The sequence below is a fragment of the Dreissena polymorpha genome, chromosome 16 (genome assembly GCF_020536995.1).
Source record: "Dreissena polymorpha isolate Duluth1 chromosome 16, UMN_Dpol_1.0, whole genome shotgun sequence".
Lineage (NCBI taxonomy): Eukaryota > Metazoa > Mollusca > Bivalvia > Myida > Dreissenidae > Dreissena > Dreissena polymorpha.
In genome coordinates, this window is record NC_068370.1 from 17,982,378 (window position 1) to 18,002,947 (window position 20,570).

At 34.6% G+C, this 20,570-nt stretch overlaps 2 protein-coding genes and 1 long non-coding RNA gene across 5 annotated transcripts in view; 2 read left to right on the forward strand and 1 right to left on the reverse strand.

The window, feature by feature from the left end:
* The first annotated feature begins 313 nt into the window (after nt 1-313).
* Nucleotides 314-18,885, forward strand: LOC127861500 (fibropellin-1-like). Of its 2 annotated transcripts, XM_052400053.1 has the most exons (7): nt 314-571; nt 7,548-7,600; nt 9,996-10,145; nt 14,581-14,766; nt 15,261-15,374; nt 15,548-15,632; nt 18,581-18,885. In XM_052400053.1, the coding sequence occupies exons 1-7, from the start codon at nt 552-554 to the stop codon at nt 18,591-18,593; spliced, it is 621 nt and encodes a 206-aa protein (XP_052256013.1). In that variant the 5' UTR covers nt 314-551; the 3' UTR covers nt 18,594-18,885. The 2 variants fall into 2 exon arrangements, with proteins under 2 accessions (XP_052256013.1, XP_052256012.1); XM_052400052.1 differs by lacking the exon at nt 18,581-18,885 and having other exon boundaries at nt 316-571; nt 15,548-17,502.
* The window catches only part of LOC127861513 (uncharacterized), a 170,923-nt gene continuing 162,469 nt past the window's right edge, over nt 12,117-20,570 (reverse strand). The window contains exons 2-3 of the long non-coding RNA XR_008040249.1: nt 12,964-13,079; nt 12,117-12,706 (exon numbers count right to left, since the gene is read on the reverse strand). This is a non-coding gene — a long non-coding RNA (uncharacterized LOC127861513). The remainder of the gene's footprint in view (nt 12,707-12,963; nt 13,080-20,570) is intronic.
* LOC127861501 (neurogenic locus notch homolog protein 1-like) overlaps nt 20,089-20,570 on the forward strand; it is an 80,689-nt gene continuing 80,207 nt past the window's right edge. Inside the window, exon 1 of one of the 2 annotated variants that reach the window (XM_052400058.1) lies at nt 20,089-20,205. In XM_052400058.1, the coding sequence (XP_052256018.1) occupies nt 20,172-20,205 (34 nt within the window). In that variant the 5' untranslated portion in view covers nt 20,089-20,171. The remainder of the gene's footprint in view (nt 20,206-20,570) is intronic. The other variant, XM_052400057.1, reaches the window with a different exon arrangement.

Genomic DNA, 20,570 nt, shown 5'->3' on the forward strand with positions numbered 1-20,570 from the left:
TTAAGTGCTTTTAATTGATAAACGTGTGCCATACTAACTGGTAATGTTGTTACAATCAAATATCATCGACTTCAACTTACATAAACTAACGAATAAATGCACTGAAAACTAAATTTTATTCAGGTTACTAAACTAAATGAATTCAACAAATGTATCTGGTGCGCAGACACGTACTGGTATGTGAAAATATGTTTTCCTATCAAGACTTTAAAGGATGGATGCATAAATAAGTTTAATACACTAGAAGTATACCGAGTTTCTCGTCCAACCTGTCATTAGTGTAATCGTAACTCAACACGGTCAGGTAACGCCCCAGTCTCGTAACACGCATGTCTTATGAAAACTTGAACTTTTGCATCTGCTAAATGCCATCGTCCGATATGATTCTTTTGGCTGGCGTTCCAATATATCAAGATTAAGAATGCTGCTGTAAAGACGCACACTCGCCTTTGGATATACGTGTCTTACAAGCACGTTCTGAAGTGTCTGGTGGATATTTTATAGGATTTTATTCGCTTGAATAATTTTTAATCTATGATGACTTTCAAGCGATGTGTATTTCTGTTTTCAGGTAAGTGTTTACTTAACAAGATCTTATTTTATTGTAGTACACCTCGTTTATTTTATGATTCTAATCCATCTTTTACAGTGTTTGACATCAAATCATGTATTAAGTGTGCTTATTATGCGTAAAGTGACCCTAACACACCACTATGGCAAGCGGTTCGATATGGCAAGCGGTTCGACGCATAATCCCAAGAAACTAGGTTTCTCATGAGAACCTAGGTTCTCAGAATGAGAACCTAGGTTCTCATGAAAACCTAGGTTTTCAAATGAGAACCTAGGTTCTTGTGAAAACCTAGGATACCAAACGAGAACTTAAGTTCTCAGAATGAGAAACTAGGTTCACATGAGAAGCTAGGTTCTCATGAGAACCTAAGTTCTATGTGTCTATGAGAACCTAGGTTCTCATGAAAAACCTAGTTTCTCATGAGAACCTAGGTTCTCAAGCGTAAACCAAGGTTTTCAAATGAGAACCTAGGTTCTCATGAGAAACCTGGTTTCTTGGGATTTCATAAACCTAGGTTCTCATGAGAACCTAGGTTCTCATGAGAAACCTAGTTTCTTGGGATTATGCGTCGAACCGCTTGCCATAATTAACCTCCAGTTGTCTCCCATTGCTTGGTACACGCTGGCGGCATATGTGTAAAATGAATAGAAATAGGCGTGAAACCGTGAATGTTTCTCCCCAAGAGCATTTTCTGAACAATGTTCAGACAATGCTCAGTAATATTCTACGGTGACCGCCTCTTGTTCATGTTTCCGTGCATGGGTGTTCTTGAGGAATGAAATTAGTAAAGTAATCGGCCGACATTGGTCTGAACACGTTAATAAAAAATTGAACTGTTTATGAAATACATCTTTAATTGTAAATATTATTTTGAGACTAAAAATTCAGATCAATCGTTACATAATACATTGTTACAGCATTAAATGAGTTTCAAATATTCAGTTCCCTTGTTCGGGCCTCAAACGACTGTACGGTACAGTTTTCTATTTTAAGTATGTCTGTGACCTACATGTAGGAAGCAATCATAATGGTATAAAATACAAGTTTTATCTCTATTGATTATGTGTAATAATATATTATTCAATCGTAAGATATCGGCAACACTGCAAGAAAAACTTATGCGCTAAAGACTTTGCAAACATATTTCAATAACTTGAGATATCTGCAAAAATAAAGTTCTTAACGGCGTGTTTTCATTCTGTCAAGCCCGTGTGTAATCATATGTGAACCCCATTGATCCTGCGCCCTGAATAATATGTGTCCCGTATTCCAAACGAGCAAGTTTACGCCGTCCGACGCGTAATTCTGAAAACCTAGGTTCTCTGAAAACCTAGGTTCTCAGAGAACCTAGGTTTTCAGAGAACCTAGGTTTTCAGAGAACCTAGGTTCTCAAAGAACCTAGGTTTTCAAAGAACCTAGGTTCTCATGAGAACCTAGGTTCTCTGAAAACCTAGGTTCTCAGAGAACCTAGGTTCTCAGAGAACCTATGGTTCCCAAATGAAAACCACGGATGTGGCAAGCAGTTTGACGCATAATCCCAAGAAACTAGGTTTTTCATGAGAACCTAGGTTTTCAAATGAGAACCTAGGTTCTCATGAAAACCTAGGTTCTCATTTGAAAACTTGGGTTCTTGAAGCCATGTGCAATCTTCAAGCGAGAACCGAGGTTCTCATTTTGAGAACCTAGGTTCTCATGAGAAACCTAGTTTCTTGGGATTATGCGTCGAACCGCTTGCCATAGTTCGACGCATAATCCCAAGAAACTAGGTTTCTCATGAGAACCTAGGTTCTCAGAATGAGAACCTAGGTTCTCGCTTGAAGATTGCACATGGCTTCAAGAACCCAAGTTTTCAAATGAGAACCTAGGTTTTCATGAGAACCTAGGTTCTCATTTGAAAACCTAGGTTCTCATGAGAACCTAGGTTCTCGTTTGAAAACCTAGGTTTTCATGAGAACCTAGGTTCTCAAAATGAGAACCTAGGTTCTCATGAAAAACCTAGTTTCTTTGGATTATGCGTCGAACTGCTTGCCATATCCGTGGTTTTCATTTGGGAACCATAGGTTCTCTGAGAACCTAGGTTCTCTGAGAACCTAGGTTTTCAGAGAACCTAGGTTCTCATGAGAACCTAGGTTCTCATTATGAGAACCAAGGTTCTCATAGAACCTAGGTTCTCATGAGAACCTAGGTTCTTTGAAAACCTAGGTTCTCTGAGAACCTAGGTTCTCTGAAAACCTAGGTTCTCTGAAAACCGAGGTTCTCTGAAAACCTAGGTTCTATGAGAACCTAGGTTCCATGAGAACCTAGGTTCTCTGAGAACCTCGGTTTTCAGAGAACCTAGGTTTTCTGTATTACGCGTCGGACGGCGTAAACTTGCTCGTTTGGAATACGGGACTCATATTATTTAGGGCGCAGGATCAATGGGGTTCACATATGATTACACACGGGCTGGACAGAATGAAAACACGCCGTTAAGAACTTTATTTTTGCAGATACCTCAAGGTATTGAAATATGTTTGCAAAGTCTTTAGCGCATAAGTTTTTCTTGCAGTGTTGCCGATAACTTACGATTTTAATAATACATTATTACACATAATCAATAGAGATAAAACTTGTATTTTATACCATAATGATTGCTTCTTACATGTAGGTCACAGACATACTTAAAATAGAAAACCGTACCGTACAGTCGTTTGAGGCCCGAACAAGGGAACTGAATATTTGAAACTCATTTAATGCTGTAACAATGTATTATGTATCGATTGATCTGAATTTTTAGTATCAAAATAATATTTACAATTAAAGATGTATTTCATAAACAGTTCAATTTTTTATTAACGTGTTCAGACCAATGTCGACCGATTACTTTACTAATTTCATTCCTCAAGAACATCCATGCACGGAAACATGAACAAGAGGCGGTCACCGACGGCTAATGCCTGTTGTCACAAATATTCAACACATAAGTACACAAGTAGTTTAGCAATTCGACATTTTTGAGATTGGTTTTAGTTCTGGCTGCGACTTTGTCGTCCTCGCCCATTCCGCTATCCACGTTTCGTAGAATATTACTGAGCGTTGTCTGAACATTGTTCAGAAAATGCTCTTGGGGAGGAACATTCACGGTTTCACGCCTATTTCTATTCATTTTACACATATGCCGCCAGCGTGTACCAAGCAATGGGAGACAACTGACAAATTATGTCAAGCGGTTCGACGCATAATCCCAAGAAACTAGGTTTCTCATGAGAACCTAGGTTTATGAAATCCCAAGAAACCAGGTTTCTCACGAGAACCTAGGTTCTCATGAGAACCAAGGTTTATGAAATCCCAAGAAACCAGGTTTTTCATGAGAACCTAGGTTCTCATTTGAAAACCTTGGTTTACGCTTGAGAACCTAGGTTCTCATGAGAAACTAGGTTTTTCATGAGAACCTAGGTTCTCATAGACACATAGAACTTAGGTTCTCATGAGAACCTAGGTTCTCATAAGAACCTAGGTTCTCATTCTGAGAACTTAAGTTCTCGTTTGGTATCCTAGGTTTTCACAAGAACATAGGTTCTGATTTGAAAACCTAGGTTCTCATTCTGAGAACCTAGGTTCTCATAAGAAACCTAGTTTCTTGGGATTATGCGTCGAACCGCTTGCCATACACCACATACCGAGCTCATAAACCCGCAATATCCGGTAAACGTTTAAAAAAAGTACTGCTATGCGTGTATTTCAATTAAAAAATCTTGTTGGACATACAATGTTATTTTTTTAAGAATAACACTTATTAACCTAGAAGTGAATCTTGAGATTTCATATTTAACCATGCAAACGACAATAACTTATTTATAGAATATATAGTTGTTATTTTAGCCATAACGACTTTTTTCGAGCACTAACTTATTTATAGAATATATAGTTGTTATTTTAGACATTTACGGCTTGTTGCGAGCACTACATTCAACTCCTTTACTGTTTGATTTTATATAACGAATTCAGATGAATTCAGATTGTATACTACGAATTAAGATGAACACAACATGTTATTATTAAATGTATGTAGGTTAAACTGAAAATCTTCATTAGTGACTTTATTACAGAAGTGCAGTCAGGTTGAAGTTCAAGGTCATTTATATTTAAGATAAATACATGTATCGAAATTCTTTTTTAAGGCGAAGTAATTAAATTTTCTTCTATAAAAAAGTCTTATCATTATTGCTATGATATTGAAGAAACCCACCTGTGATTGTTTGTAACAATTACAGGTTTGCGAACATCTGAGCTTTCAGAACATTTAGAAATAACCGAATGCTATTGAAATGAATAAAAAAACTAAAGTAATCAATTAAGTAATTAATTAATTACTTCATTAATAAATGTGTTTTATTTAAAGTCCATATTGACATTCGAATAAGAAAAACACGATATTGCAAATCAAATCCTTCGTTGACATCTAGGTAGTAATTGCGCTCGTCAAGTAAAGAAAGAAAATGCGCATTCGTCTCGTTAGGAATTTCTGCAGTCGGTAAAATACCTTTTAGTATGGAGTCGTACAACTATGGAATTCGGTTAGTACAACATTGAAAGTTAACGGTTGACCTTCGAGACAGACATATAAAAAACAAATGGACGCGTGGTACGATACTTGATAATTTAAAACGACAAGCGACAATATAGGACGTCTTTATTGACTCCGGCAAAGCAATAGGAAAATTGCTGAGGACTGTCATAGATTGCAGAATCAAGAGTTCGGCAGAAAATAGATAAGTGCTTTCTTTTTATCGGGTGAAAGAAAACAGATGCCATACATACATTCAGTGGCATTCAAGTCTTAACACCTTTCGCTTTTGCATTTTTCTTGTCTAATAGTTGTTTGCACGAAAATCCCATTTTCGGATTGACATTCTGAGTTAATATAAATTTAACATCTTCGTACGAAAGGGCGTCCAGACCAGAGTAGCTCCAGCCTAGCTTGCGCATCCGCTAATCTGGTCAGTAGCTACCCAGTCCGACTTAAGACCACGTCACATTATAACGGACAGCGTAGCTCCAGACCAGGCTAAGCGATTGAACGCGGATCAGTTAATATTGGTCTTCAATAACAAATAATGTGCGAAATATGTAGCCATAATGACCGTTCCAAAAAGCCAGTAATGTTTTAATGTGTGTGTGCGTTTTGCAGTGTTTTTTGTGCTGTGTCGATTTGCCTGCCATAAATAAAGGGACTTGCCTGTGTTTGTATCCATAATGCTGTTGTGACCTGATCATCAAACAACGAATAGAATACCCAACAATTATTATTATTTCAGTTTTAAATAATAAATACTGAATAAATAAATAAATAAATAAATATATTAATAAAAAAATTAATTAATTAATACATTAGTACATAATTTTAAAAATAAATTTTGGTGTCAAATAACATTAGCATGCACTGGACTGTTGTTATATTACCGGTATTTGTTTACTGGTTTCATATATTGTAAATCTAATGTGTGGGATTTGAATTCATTGGGATAATTCTTCGCTTCATAGAAGCTGAACAGTAATTCATCTCGTAGATGTGGACAGCTTTCTTTTGAACTAAATTTAAACTACAATAACATTCCGTATAAGATTTGGAATATACTTACTAAATATTATGCATAGAAATAAAAAGTAACATATTTTAATGAAATATTTGCATAACGAATTATGAAAAACTTACACAAACAAATAATAGGTATACAAACCAAGGGCTCAATTGCCTTGTGATTTTCGCGTTCATTTGCTTATAAATAATCGTAAATCGTACTTCATTAAATGTGATTGTTGTTATTTTTTTCCTTCACATACATAAGCTATACTGTCTGAATCTTTGCTTAAAATAAACTGTTATAGTAAAATTGCACAATTAATTTGAATAATATAAGAAATTAAGTTTTAGGAATTCGATATGAAATCAAATGGCATGCTATGTAAAGGAACTAATAAATCATTAGACTTTCCAATAAGTATACTGCTTCAACAGCTTCCCCAACGTCACTGGTTGGTAGCATTTGAATTACATGACACGATTTTCTGTTGCCAAAGGAATTACTCACTGTGCACAACTGGTCTACTTTCTTGAAGAAAAAACGTTTAGTTTATCAAACATTTACATGAACTATTTGCCATCTGTTTAAAGCAGGCATTTTATCTTGATTAAACAGTAGGAAAAGATTACGAGTAAACAAGTTCTCGCTTAATTTTGCTAGAGACTCAGATCAATAAGATATTGCATTTGCTTTCTCCCACGGAATACGGTTAGGGCCATCGTGGTTACACATTAAAATCCAGAGGGCGACAATGCGATAGTGCGATGGCGAAAATGCGACAGCAAGATAGTATGGTGGCGACCATACGATATACAAGTTAACGTTTCTCGTCATTCTGGTGGCAACTGATGATCTCATTAATTTGGCGCCCGATTTCATCTCATTGTTTTAAGATTGTTTATAATTCAGGACAGATTGTCACGCATTCATGTATTTACGTTTTATGAGGCTAACTGAGCCCGAAGTTATGTTTGCTTGATTTGAGAGAAAGCTAGCTTGGTTGCGTACTTCATTCGGGTAAATATTCGCAAATTAGGATAAAGATAAGATCCGGGAAGGAAGTGCTGTGGTTTTCGCCATTTGGTATTGTACTGATAACAATGGAAGTTATTATTTAAGACGCCCATTTATATATGTGTTGACATTTATCAAAGAAAGTGTATTTTCAAGTGCTTTAAACGAAAGTCTTCTTTAAGGTAAAATAATCTAGTTATGAAAACCCACTTTAAGCGTACCTTTTTTATGATACATATTCACAATTAAATTATCATTCGGTGATTGTTGAGTCTAAAGAATCATTGGTTGCAAATAAGAGAAACTTCGTGTATAGTGCATGTCGTCACTATTTGCAACGCGAATAGTTATTGGTTTATATCTGGTTTAAGAGTGTTTAATTTCACTTCTCCTTGCAGTGAATGTTGGACGACGCCCTGCCTAAACGAACACACAGATGATTCAATTCAATGTAAATATCTTTGTTTTTAGGGATTCATATCTGTATTTGCTATTTATGAACACTGGATGGTACCCAAAGAGCGTGGGAACGCAAATGAAAGAGTGCAACGCGTTCAAATACCAACGTTTTTCAATTAAGGTGCACGTTTACTAAAGCGTAACGGAATGTATTTGCTTAGTTTTATGACTACTTCGTTGTCGTATGCGAGAAGGAGTGACACTCACACATGAGGTTTAAAGTCTGAGGGATCTTAAAACGACGAGTATTTAGTGTTTATATTTTATCAATATCAAGAAATATAATTTATTGGATGTGTTCAAACAAACCCACGCAATTTAAGTCACAAGTATCGTTGAATCAGTTTAAAAAATATTTTGACTAACAATTCCGTTTATTTAAGAATAATTGTTTGTTATTAAAACAGTATTCGTGAAATGGATAAATTTATGGATGTATCTGCTTACGGTGTGGTTGTTTGTATCAGTAAGTTGTTCTTTATACTGAGACTATAAAATATACTTAAAATCAACGTTTCAAAGAACGTCTTTATTTTCAGTTATCTTCCGATTTCACAAGTATTGATTTATGACAATTTGTTACATCAAGTATGTAGACAATTTAAACAGTACGCGTCTGTCTAAGTATATATCCTTAATAATTGTCAAGTAACAAACTGGTTCTGTGTACATGGGCTTGTCATGCGATTTATTGACAAGTTTCTAGTGACTGGCTAAATGCCTATGAACAGTTGAGTGCCCTCCTTTTCTAATGCTTAAGCATTCTATCTTTATAAATCAACGGTGAAATCTTGTGTTAGTTTCGTATTGAAAGTTTATGTTTCGTTTATTTAAACCATAGTTCAACCGTATTATTTTATGTTTATGTTCTTATCTAGGGTATAGAAACGCACATGTATTAAATTATGACAAGTTCAAATAATAATCATATTATCCTATATGCCAGCCGAATCATAATTTGACAATTTAACACTCATTTTAGCGTTTTTTTTTAAATTATTGCATGTCTAAATTCCAAATAATGAGACAAAACGCAGTGTGTGAAATGACTGCCCTACTGTTATAAAATTGTTAATGTTATTAGGTTAACAACATCACGGCGACCTTTTCAACGTTGCTTTTGCGTTACACCTTAAATACACATAAGTTATATCTATTTGGTAATAACTGCACAAAAACGATTAAGAATATCGAGATACTTGTGTATTTTTCGCATTTGCGTCCGCATACATTACAATTATACAGTCAATGATATCTTAAAGCATACTATTCATGTCAGTCACAACTAATATCAACCAATAAACAAATATGATCACATTGGAACTTCATTTGCACCAGTAGATCATTCTTATTATTAGTATAAGGTCTTTTATTTGAGCCATGTGGCCATATCCATACATAAACACATATGACATAACACCTTACCAAAATAAACACAAATGAATAAAAACATAAAACAGACAATTCATAAGCGGAAAGGCTTACAGAAATAATTATGTTAAACTGAAACCACACAGGACTGCCTGTCGTAAACACCCACAAAAACAGAACCCCTCTATACCAAGGACGGCTAGTGAGTTACCGAACAACAGCCCCGAATAAACAGATGTAGCAAATTAAAATATATAATCAAAGGGGCATTTTCACAGATTGTGGCATGTATTGAAGTTTGTCATTAAATGCTTAATATTGATAAAGGTAAACATTGGATCTTAAAAGCTGCAGTAAAAAATAAAAATAATAAATAAAATAAATAGCACTCAACTGGGCTCGAACCACTGACCCATCGAGTAAAAGTCTATCGCTTAGACCACTCGGCCATCCGTGCTCATGCAATGAGTGATGTATTTTATACTTTATAATAGCAATTCTCGTAGTATCACAAAATAAAACGACAACAACAGAACTCTCCAAATTATTCAATTGTTTCGCCTTGCAACGCTTTGTAATTTTCATGTTTTTAAATCGTCAAAAGATGCATATAATGGATATTTTAGAGCTTGGTAAATGTTCAGTATTACTGTTTTCTCACAAATTCCATAACTACAACGAATCTTAGCTAACACTAGTACAAAATATGAGCAGTGGAAAGCTTTTTCCATTTTGTCTGTTTTAACGCATAAACGCTAAACCAACACATTCTACGTTATAAAAAAAATCAGTTTGGCCAATAAATTAATGGTAAATGATGGTGGCATTGTAATTGATAGCCAAATAATTCACGTTAAGGATTTATCTTCGTCGTATTTATCTTACATGATAAATAGCATAATGAATACCAGTGATTTGTAAAAAAAGAACAGTCCTAACATTGTTTAGTTTTTGTATGGCATTTGAATGCCATCATATTAAATTTTGTCGAAAATAAATGTTGTATTTGATTTTAGTCCTGGTGCATGTGCACGGCCAAACGAACGGGCCGGATATGGACCTTATCATGAACCCTGCCACGTGCGCTACTACTTACTGCCCTCCGAACTCTACGTGCGTGCAGACGTCAAGCCACGTCTACTGCGATTGCGTGCCCGGAAAGACTGGTAGGCATGACGTCATTGCCGCCAGACATTACGTCACCGATGTTAGTTATTAATATAGCAGACGACTTACGCAATGTTTTAACGCTAAACTTGAGATTGATCTTTAATATGGCCAATTAAGTAAGTGCTTATCGTCTACTTTTACATAGACTATTTTACAAAGATGCCCCATAAATATACAACTTATTACAAATGAACAATTCAACACACTATGATAACCCTTTTTGAAGTTACGTTCATCGATTATTGTTTCTTAGCTCGTTATTAGACACGGTGCCTATACCACGTGACTTTTTAAGATCTGTGTGGGGAGTTAAATGTCAACAAAAGCACGACAAAGGTAAGATTTTTAAGGATAACTTTTTAAATATGTCATCATTTTCAATGGGATAAAGTGGAGAGCCCGCTCATTCATGAGAGTTTTCTATAGGTATCATGTTTTTGTAAAACAAATGAATATTTTTTCAGTAAAGTGCAACCGCCCGTTTGAACGGTTAGAAAAAGGTAGGATCAGTGTGGGGACATTATTTTATTATGACACAGAAACATCACCTCTCGTGAAATAAAGCAATAAACTTTATGGGCGGAGCTTACACTATATCATTTTGCATTCTTTTTTCAGGTTTCTTTCATATATTTATGAAAACAAAACCAAGAAAAATATTCTAACAGTAATATGATCTGTGTGGTATACGTGTTTAGAAGGATCTGTGTGGTATCCGTGTTTCTACAATTTACGGATAAATTGAGATAATAACGACAATATATATATTTTTTAATTAATTTCAATTATTTCAATACAACAATTACTACTACTACTACTACTACTACTACTACTACTACTACTACTACTATTACTACTATTTCTGCTACTACTACTACTAATACTGCTACTACTACTACTACTACTACTACTACTACTACTACTACTACTACTACTACTACTACTACTACTACTACTACTACTACTACTACTATTACTACTTCTAGTAGTAGTAGTAATAGTAGTAGTAGTAGATCTATTATTATTATTTAAAAATTCATTCATTTCAGTAATCACCTATTTGGCACTAGTGAGCGGACAAGGGTTAAGTGAAGAAAAAATAGAGGAAACAGTTTCACGAGACAGGAATGCTATACAGAAGGGGACACTAGGAGTAAGGTGGGAGCGGGCGAGACGAAACGATAGCAAACTGTTGCCAACAATAAGAATGCGGATAGACGAACACAATGGACATTTTAATGCTGACACAAATTCTGCAATAAAAATTGTGTCAATTATTTCACAGGTTGACAAAAAGCAAAGGCATGTTCTTTCCTGAGTAATACGTATGTTTTAAAATCAAATTTGGAATGCAAACTGATAAAACAGAATCCACCAGACGTATTGGTTTGTCATTTTGTTGTTATTTAAAGTTTAAGGTAAACGGTATGTTTATTAAAAACAAAATACTGGTCATAGTAGAAACATATAGTAGAAACATATATATATGTGTGTGTTTGTTTGTTTCATTTCATATATGGAATTCATATTGTTGCATTAGTTTATTACATAGTATAGATATTGACAATCATTCGCCATGTGTTGGTGATAATGTCATGTTATAAATCATGTCGTTGTATTCAGTGTAACAAGTGTATGCTTATCTTTAGCGTTAATTATTTTGAAGAGAATATAAAAAGTAAATGAATAAATATTATATTATATGATTATATATGTACGATTCTGTGATGTGGATGGATGCAGCTCTGAAGAATGTCAAGACGTATTTCGAATTAAGGAGTATTGTATTGTATACACAACCACATTGCATACAGTGTTTACTGTCAATTACCACGGCCTAGAGTAATTATAAGCAGGCAGTTAATTATGTAAAGCAATCGTGTAAAACCCTAGTATTAGAAACCCTGGCTGCTTATGATTATCGAACTAGCTCGTGACAGCGGTATTTAAAATTGAAACCAACGAAAAAACATCGCAAAACTTTAATCAAGTTATAATTAAAAAAGAATCACAGATTCGATAATACAAATCACAGATGCGATATATTAATGAATAACGTAAATCCAAATTATTGCACAATTATTTGAGAATGATTTCAAACACACAAACGAACTAAACGAAACCTAAAAATTAATCAAATTCGGATAACTTTAGAATCATTTTGAAAAGTAAAGTAAAAGTAAAACAACGAATAAAATAACGTAAAACGATAATGAAGTTACACAGACAAACTGTAAACCATTATGATCTTTAATCAGTATTCACGGATTTATGTGAAGTCCTCACGTATCGAGAAAGGTTTGTTTTGCGTTTGTACGTTTTGAAACACTCCTCACTACTGTAACACTTGTCATGCATGCGGGTATTGACGTGCTCTCTGAGGTCATTCTCACTCCTAACTGCCAACCCACACTGGTAACATTTCACCAATCCCTCTTTTTTGCACTTTTCTCTCTAGCCACGAGTAGGTACTTGTCCGCAAAGCTCCTGCCGCACTGTACACACACATGACATTGGGGTCCTTTGTTCGTTGAAGCCTTCTAAGATTGTAGGCATCCTGAGAAAAAAACAACATATTTTATTCACGTGACATTTCAATGCCTAAACACGCTATTTAAAAAATGTTAGTATCTGAGGACACGCGTTCGTTAGTTTTAAATTACAAACGATTTGACGATTATTGAGTTATTTCAAAATATATAATAACCTGAAAGATGAGATACATTGTATATTTGTGATGTTTCAAGAAAATCCGTTCATCTGGTTAGCATAACTGTATAAAAATGTAACTATTTTTAAGATATTTAGTCTTACCTGAAATGCTTTCCCACAGCAGTTATAGTTTCCAGAGTTAGCGTGTCCCCTTATGTGGCGCAATAATCCAGCTCTGGTCTTCGACATTTTTCCGCATTCGGAGCATTGAGCCATACCTTAAAGCAAATATAATATCAAAAATAATATACGATACATTACTTCACCTGACAGTAGTGTTTGGCGCCAAAATAAAAATGGAATTTGATACAATAACATAAAGTGTAAACTTATTTAAGGTAAGCATGGACTTGTCATCGATTTAAGATGCTCCAGCGTAAGATTTTAATATTATAATGGGGATTGTACAGAATGCCTGTAAATCATGATTATGTATTAGTTCAACAAGCGGTGCAAGCGTAGTGTATAGCCATTATGTGTTTTACATGCTAGCGAATTTAAAAATCCCGTTTCAAATACATTGTTGACAAGCATTTTTTAAACAACGAAATAGAACTGAAAAACTTAAAACAGTATACCACACAGATCCGTTGAAAACCGTATACCACACAGATCATATAACTGTAAGAATAGTTTTCTTGAATTTTGTTTCGTAAATAAATAACAGAAACCTGAAAATGGATGCAAAATGATATAGTGTAAGCTCCGCCCATAAAATTTATTTCTTAATTTCACCAGAGGTGATGTTTTTGTGTAAAAAAAAATTAATGTCCCCACACTGATCCTACCCTTTTCTAACCGTTCAAACGCGCGGTTGCACTTTACTGAAAAAATACTTATTTGTTTTATAAAATCATGATACCTATAGAAAACTCTCATGAATGAGTGGGCTCTCCACATTATCCCATTAAAAACGGTGACATATTAAAAAGTTATCCTTAAAAATCTTACCTTCGTCGCGCTTTTGTTGACATTTTACTCCCCATACAGATCTTAAAAAGTCACGTGGTATAGGCACCGTGTTAGAACTTATACTTACATAGTCAAAACTTAATTGAAATTAATTATGTCAAGACAAATGTAATTAGTTACAAAACATATGATTTAGGTTAAATAATGTTGAAGCACAGATTCGTATCAGCAGTTCCGATATTTCAATTACCAGTCGAGTTTACCTTAATAAAGAAAACTCAATAGCTTTCACACACACTCAGAAATTTATTTCCTGATCCAGTTATCGGTCTAAATTTTACAGATCCATCATAAGCAAAGCTCGTTGACTGAAAATTAAGAGAATGCCTAATCGCTTAAATACCCTGGATATTTCGTGGTGTTGTCTGTTTACACACAACTTAGTTAACTTGTTATTTTTTAAATGGTTTGCTTAGCATCATATAAGTAGGAACACATGTATTTGGATAAGAAAGTTTGATATCAAGTTTTAACTGAAATACACCCTAGTTTAAATGTCCCCTAAGGAGCCTTCTGAATACCTGTATAAGACTATATATAGCCTATCTGGAACGTGTAGGACATTACACTGTCTGTATGTGCTCTTGCACTAAGGCCGCACTGCCTGTTTCTTTTGTGGAGCATTCCCGATAAAGTCGATGTATCGCGCGTGTTTGACAGAAACGCTTTTGTACTGTGTACTCGTATTATTTATTGTTAATACTAAAACTTGATGAGAATACTGAAACCAGATTTTGTTATCCTCAGGTATAAATTGCACCATGGACGATCCTTGCCTGGAAACCAATGTAAACTGTCCTCGGGGGATGAAATGCTTTGGTCCCTGCAACCCGAACGTGTTCTGTCAAGGGGCCACCGGTATTCCACAGTGCTCCAACTGCATTGCCGGTTACAAGGGTACCAACTGTGACGAGGACGAGGATGAATGTAAAGGTAAGATTTTAAGCACCGCGATTAACATTTCGGGAAAATAAACATATTTTTTTAAGATTAAACAAAACAATACACAAAAACTGCACACGTATTCTACCAGGATATATTAAGATCGAAGCGATGTTTTACTGCGGGTTTTTAAGACGAATGGGCTTAACATTTAAATGTATGTCATAATTTGTCGTTTATTAAAATCCCTCAAACCCGCGATTCTTATAATCAAACATAATTTCTCAGATACAAATGTATTAAAACTAAATGATAGGTGTAACCCTCGTTGACTGTTTCCTACGCTCCGAAACAGAAATTCGATGACTACCAGTCTTCAGACAACTTTAATACATATTCTTCTTAAAGAGCAATACAGATGTTCAGTGCACATGGGGTGCAATACCCAATATAAAGGGAAGGGTTTCATATAAATAAGGCCATACCCAAGTATTTTAGTAAAAAAAACCACAAAATGTAGATTATGTATGTATTGTGTGTTTCAGAGTGGAAGGACGTGTGTAAGTCAAACGGCCAGTGCACGAACACGTTTGGGGGCTACTGGTGCGATTGCAAGGTGGGCTACAGCGGCGAGAACTGTGAAATCTGCAAGCTATCAGGTGCGTTTACTGTTCATCTGCTCTCCAGTGGTCGCCCTTGGATTGCCGTGAAAAGAGAAACAATGTCGAAGAACATGCTTTTTCTGTTCGGGCTATTAATATAATTTTTAATTAAACTTACACTTACTAAAGCGTTCTTTTTAGTCTATGTGTGTGTTATTTTCTGTTTTCAGAGGCTGAATGCATAGAAAATAGTAGACACTCAGAAGAGGACGTATCTAAAAAGACCGGAAGTGCCGCGGAGTCGCTTCACATAGTGTCTGTTTGTATTCCATTGACCTTGACATTCATCATGTCGTTGTGGATATAACACTGAATAGATCTCGCCCGTTTTTATTGTTGTTTATTTCTATTGTTAGACATGTCAAAACCATATATAGTCTATTGAATTCATTGTTGTTTTTCTTATTTGTTTCATAAATGACATATGTGTCGCTAGTATCTGTGTAAGAAGATCCATTCAGCTTTGAATCTACAAAGCTTTCCTGTATGTGCGTGCTGTTGAAATAAGACAAAACGACAACGTATGGTGGTTCATTGGCGAACCGATGACATTCATATGCATATTACAAGTTTTATGGAAAGCACATTTGCGTGACCGAAAACGAAGTGGCAAAAATTCAGTAATAGTATATGCATCCAATTATTAAAGAGACCTTTTCACGTTTTGGTTGATTGACAAAAATTGAGAAAAAAATGTTTCAGATTCGCAAACTTTCATTGAACATGTTTTACGATGTTTGTGAAGAAACGGTAATACTGAACATTTACCATGCTCTTAAATATCCATTATATGCATCTTTTGAAGATTTAAAAACCTGAAAAATTCAAAGCGTTGCAACGCAAAACGATTGAATAATTTGAAGAGTTATTTTGTTGTCGTTATATTTTGTGTTATTACGAGGATTTCTTATTTAAAGTATCAAATACATCACTCACTGTATAAGCACGGATGGTCGAGTGGTCTTAGCGTTAGACTTTAACTTCAGGGGTCAGTGGTTCGAGCCAAGTTGAGGGTTACTTTTTTTCTTTCTTTAATTGTATTCTTGTTTTTTACTGTTGCCTTTTAGATCCCATGTTTACATTTATCAATATAAAGCATTTACTGACAAATTTAAATGCATGCCAAAATCTGTGAAAAGGTCCCTTTAATTGGTAACAATAAAGTAATTTCCAATGATAGTAAATGTATGCTTAAGAGAGAGAAAAAAACAAATCTACGTCAAACTGATAATAAGATCCATTCGACATGTGTAATTGCAAATTCTTAAAAAGAACACATGTGATATACTGATCAAAATGTCCTCATCGAATGTACTGATCAAAAAAATGAATTGATAAATCATGAAATTGGTAACTGCGGTTATTATACCAATCAGAACACCACCACCTTGCAAGGGAGACCAATATGAGGAGTTTGAGCTTGCACGAAATTAATTCATCCGTTTTCAATTTTTGCAAACATTTGCCAGTATTCGTACACGTGTAATGGTGAATGTATTGATTGAATGGGGCGTGTTTTATTTTTGTATTCTATTTTTGTTGTGAATAAGTATTGTAGATGTATCAACTAGATGTATATATTTTTCATTTCGTTGGTGTTGTTGTTGTTCGCCATTTCGAACAGTATTTCAGTTATATCAATGCGGGCAGTTATACTACTCACACCAAAATAGCAGGAAAAAAGTACTTAGTGCACAGTTGTGCGAGTAACTCACAACTTTCATTGAAATTTATGTAGGGTAAACATTGCTGTACAAAGGATTTCATGACAAATTCCAAAGCAAGTTATGTGGTCGGGACGGGGATCGATTATTCATTTCATATAGCTTGCTTTAATCGGCTATTGAAATACATAAATAAGTATTGAACTATTATATATTAGTTTTGAAACAGTATTTAACCATTGTTATTATTCTAGTTATTGATTTAATCTTGCATTTTAACTTTTAAATGCATTGTATCATAAAGCATTACTTTATTTATAGTATCAATTGAATGTGTGTTTATTATGATTGTTACCATTTGTCAACAGCACAAGATAATGCATTGAAGTTTTCCATGATTTTTAAAATGTTATTTAACATGTGTACAAACTTGTATGCGTATGAATAAATAATAAAATATATATTTGATTTCTGTGAACTGAATGGCATTAATAATTTAAGTATTGTGAAGTGTTTTAGTAAGAACAGTACATTTACTGATTAAACGAGTAAACTTTAAGCCATTTAGTACACGCATAGCCCATGTTGACACAGTTGTGTTCATAATACGCATATTTATAAATAACTTCTCATAGAATATTTAAACATTAATGCATAATTCAATGTCACTCTAATTTTCTAAAACTTTATATATCTTGATATTATTTAACTAAAATATGCATCAATCTCATGTGACATTTGTGAAGTAGACAGAAACATGGATGTATTTAACCTGCTTGCTTTAATTAGCTTTATATAATATTTAAAGTTTTTGGACAGACGAACGGACGGACTGACGGACTGACTGACGAACAGACAGACGGACGGACTGACGGACAGTTCAAAAACTATATGCGATCCTTCCGGGGCATAAAAAAGTGATGGCGAATGTTAAAAGTTTTCGGACGGACGGACATATGCCATATATTTGACTTTTGACCTTGAAGGATGATCTTGACCTTTCACCTTTCAAAATGAGCAGCTCCATGAGATACGCATGCATGCCAAATATCGAGTTGCTATCTTCAATATTGCAAAATGAGACCTTGACCTTTAATTATAACACTTTTTATGTACAGGAAATCTCTGTTTATAATCATTTATTTCGATGTTACGAGCATAAGAAGTGTTGTAATTAAGATTTATATGAACTATTACTTTACAAATGGCGAACATAAAAAAGGTATTGGAAAATACTCAAAACATGAGTGAATACCCGACAAAAGCATTAGTCATTAACAAAATAATTAATTAATAAAAACACACAGGCTAATCAGGGACGACAATTTTCACTTTGACTGGTTATAAGATTAGAAGAAATTTCCGCTAAAAGAAAAATGGTATAAAAGCGGAAAGTGCCGGCCATTTATAGCCTGTGCGGGCGACACAGGCTAATTTGGACGACACGTAACGCACCTGCATTAAGTCATGTTTTCATAGAGAGCTACGCATTAATAAATACACCCACTGTTATCATATTCCCCATTTGGCTTATTGCAGGTGGTGCCTGTAGCCCTCGTTGCCGCGGTGACCAAGTGAACCATATCAGAGGCGAAGACCACACTCTCTAGACAGCCGGTCATACGGACAGCTATCGTAAATGCCCTTCAAAATGTCGGGATTTGAATGCATGAGACACACTGATATTTGGTATATTCAACACACATTTTTTGTGTTAATGTGGACCGTTCAGAACATGTTTCTGTATATGTGTTTAAGTCGAGAAGGAAGAATTTATCCAATTTATACCGTACACGTTGGTACTATTACAGTGTATTACTTGCAATATAAAACATATTAGACAACACGTTGGCTTATTATTACTCATGAACCTTATAAACCAAGCGGGTTGCATATTTCTTGCAATAAAATGGGAGTATACAGTACCTGCTTGTCCATGATCATCAACGATCTAATTTTTTTTTATCTTATCAAATGCTTGCACATTTAACCATAACTCAGACCATATGAAAGCCTCTGCAAACAATAATAAATTACCTAAACATTCGTTCCATGCTTAACACTGATTAAGCGTCTCATGTGTATAATGAACTAAGACTTTTTTTATAGTCTGAATATAAGTTAACACCGTTATTTATTACGAAAACGAGCCCTGTTTACTTATTTGTTAATACACCATTGTTGAATACTTCGGTAGCTTTCATCACGGACGGAGTGCTTTTGCCAATAAGAACTCCGCCTACGTGTTGTTACGTAATTTCTTTTTTTTTTCTCAACTGTCAGGCTATATTGCACGTTTCTTAAACCGCTTGCATAAAGGGACCTATTCACGATTTAGTAAATTGATAAAATTATATATAAAAAAAGGTTTCATACCTGACGATTACAATACCTGTCAATTATAAAGCGTTACAAACGCGAAACGATTGAATAATAAGGAGAGATCTGTTGTTATCGTAATATATTGTGACATGCTAAGGATTGCATATATATATAGTATGAAATACGTCGCAAACTATATTATTACCAATACGGATGGCCGAGTGGTTTAAACGCTAGACTTACTCCAAGGTTTAGTGATTCGAGCCCAATTACTTTGGAGTTTTTTTCTTTCTTTAATTGTATTCTTGTTTCATACTGAAGTGATTCTCTGGTATTTCTGTCAATTTTCCAAATTCTTCCTCACGACGTTTATTAAGATTGCATAAGATTCATTAAAGGGATTTTTTCACAGATTATTGCATGTTTTGAAGTTTGTCATAAAATGCTTTTAATTGATAAAGGTTTGTTATACTAACTAGTAATTCTATTTAAATCAAATATCATTGACTTCAACTTATATAAACTAACAAATAAATGCATTGGAAACTAAATTCTACCCAGATCACTCAAACTAACAGTAAGTCTCGTAACACGAATGGCTTTTGAAAACTTGACTTCTGGCATCGGCTTAATGCCATTGTCCGATATGATTCTTTTGGCTGGCGTTCCAAAGTATCAAGATTAACAATGCTGCTGAACAGAAACACACTTGGTGTTGGATATACGTGTACGACAAGCACGTTATGAAAAGTGTCTGGTGAATATTTTACAGGATTTTATTAGCTTTAATATTTTTTCCTAATCTGAGATGACTTTCAAGCGATGTGTATTTCTGATTTCAGGTTAGTGTTTACTTTAAAAGATCGTATTTTATTGTAGTACACCTCGTTTATTTTGTGATTCTAATCCAATCTAATCGAATCTAATCTTGTACAGTGTTTGACAGCAATTCATGTACTCAGTGTGTTTATTATGCGTCAAGTGACCCTAAAAACACCACAAACCGAGCTCATAAACCCGCAATATCCGGTAAACGTTTAAAATTTGAAAGTACTGCTATGCATGTATCTTAATTAAAAAAATCTTGGTGGACATACAGTTGTACTTTTAAGAATAACACTTATTGACCTAGAAGTAAATCATGAGATTTCAATCATTTTAATCATTCAAAGGACAATAATATATGTATAATATATAGTTATTACTT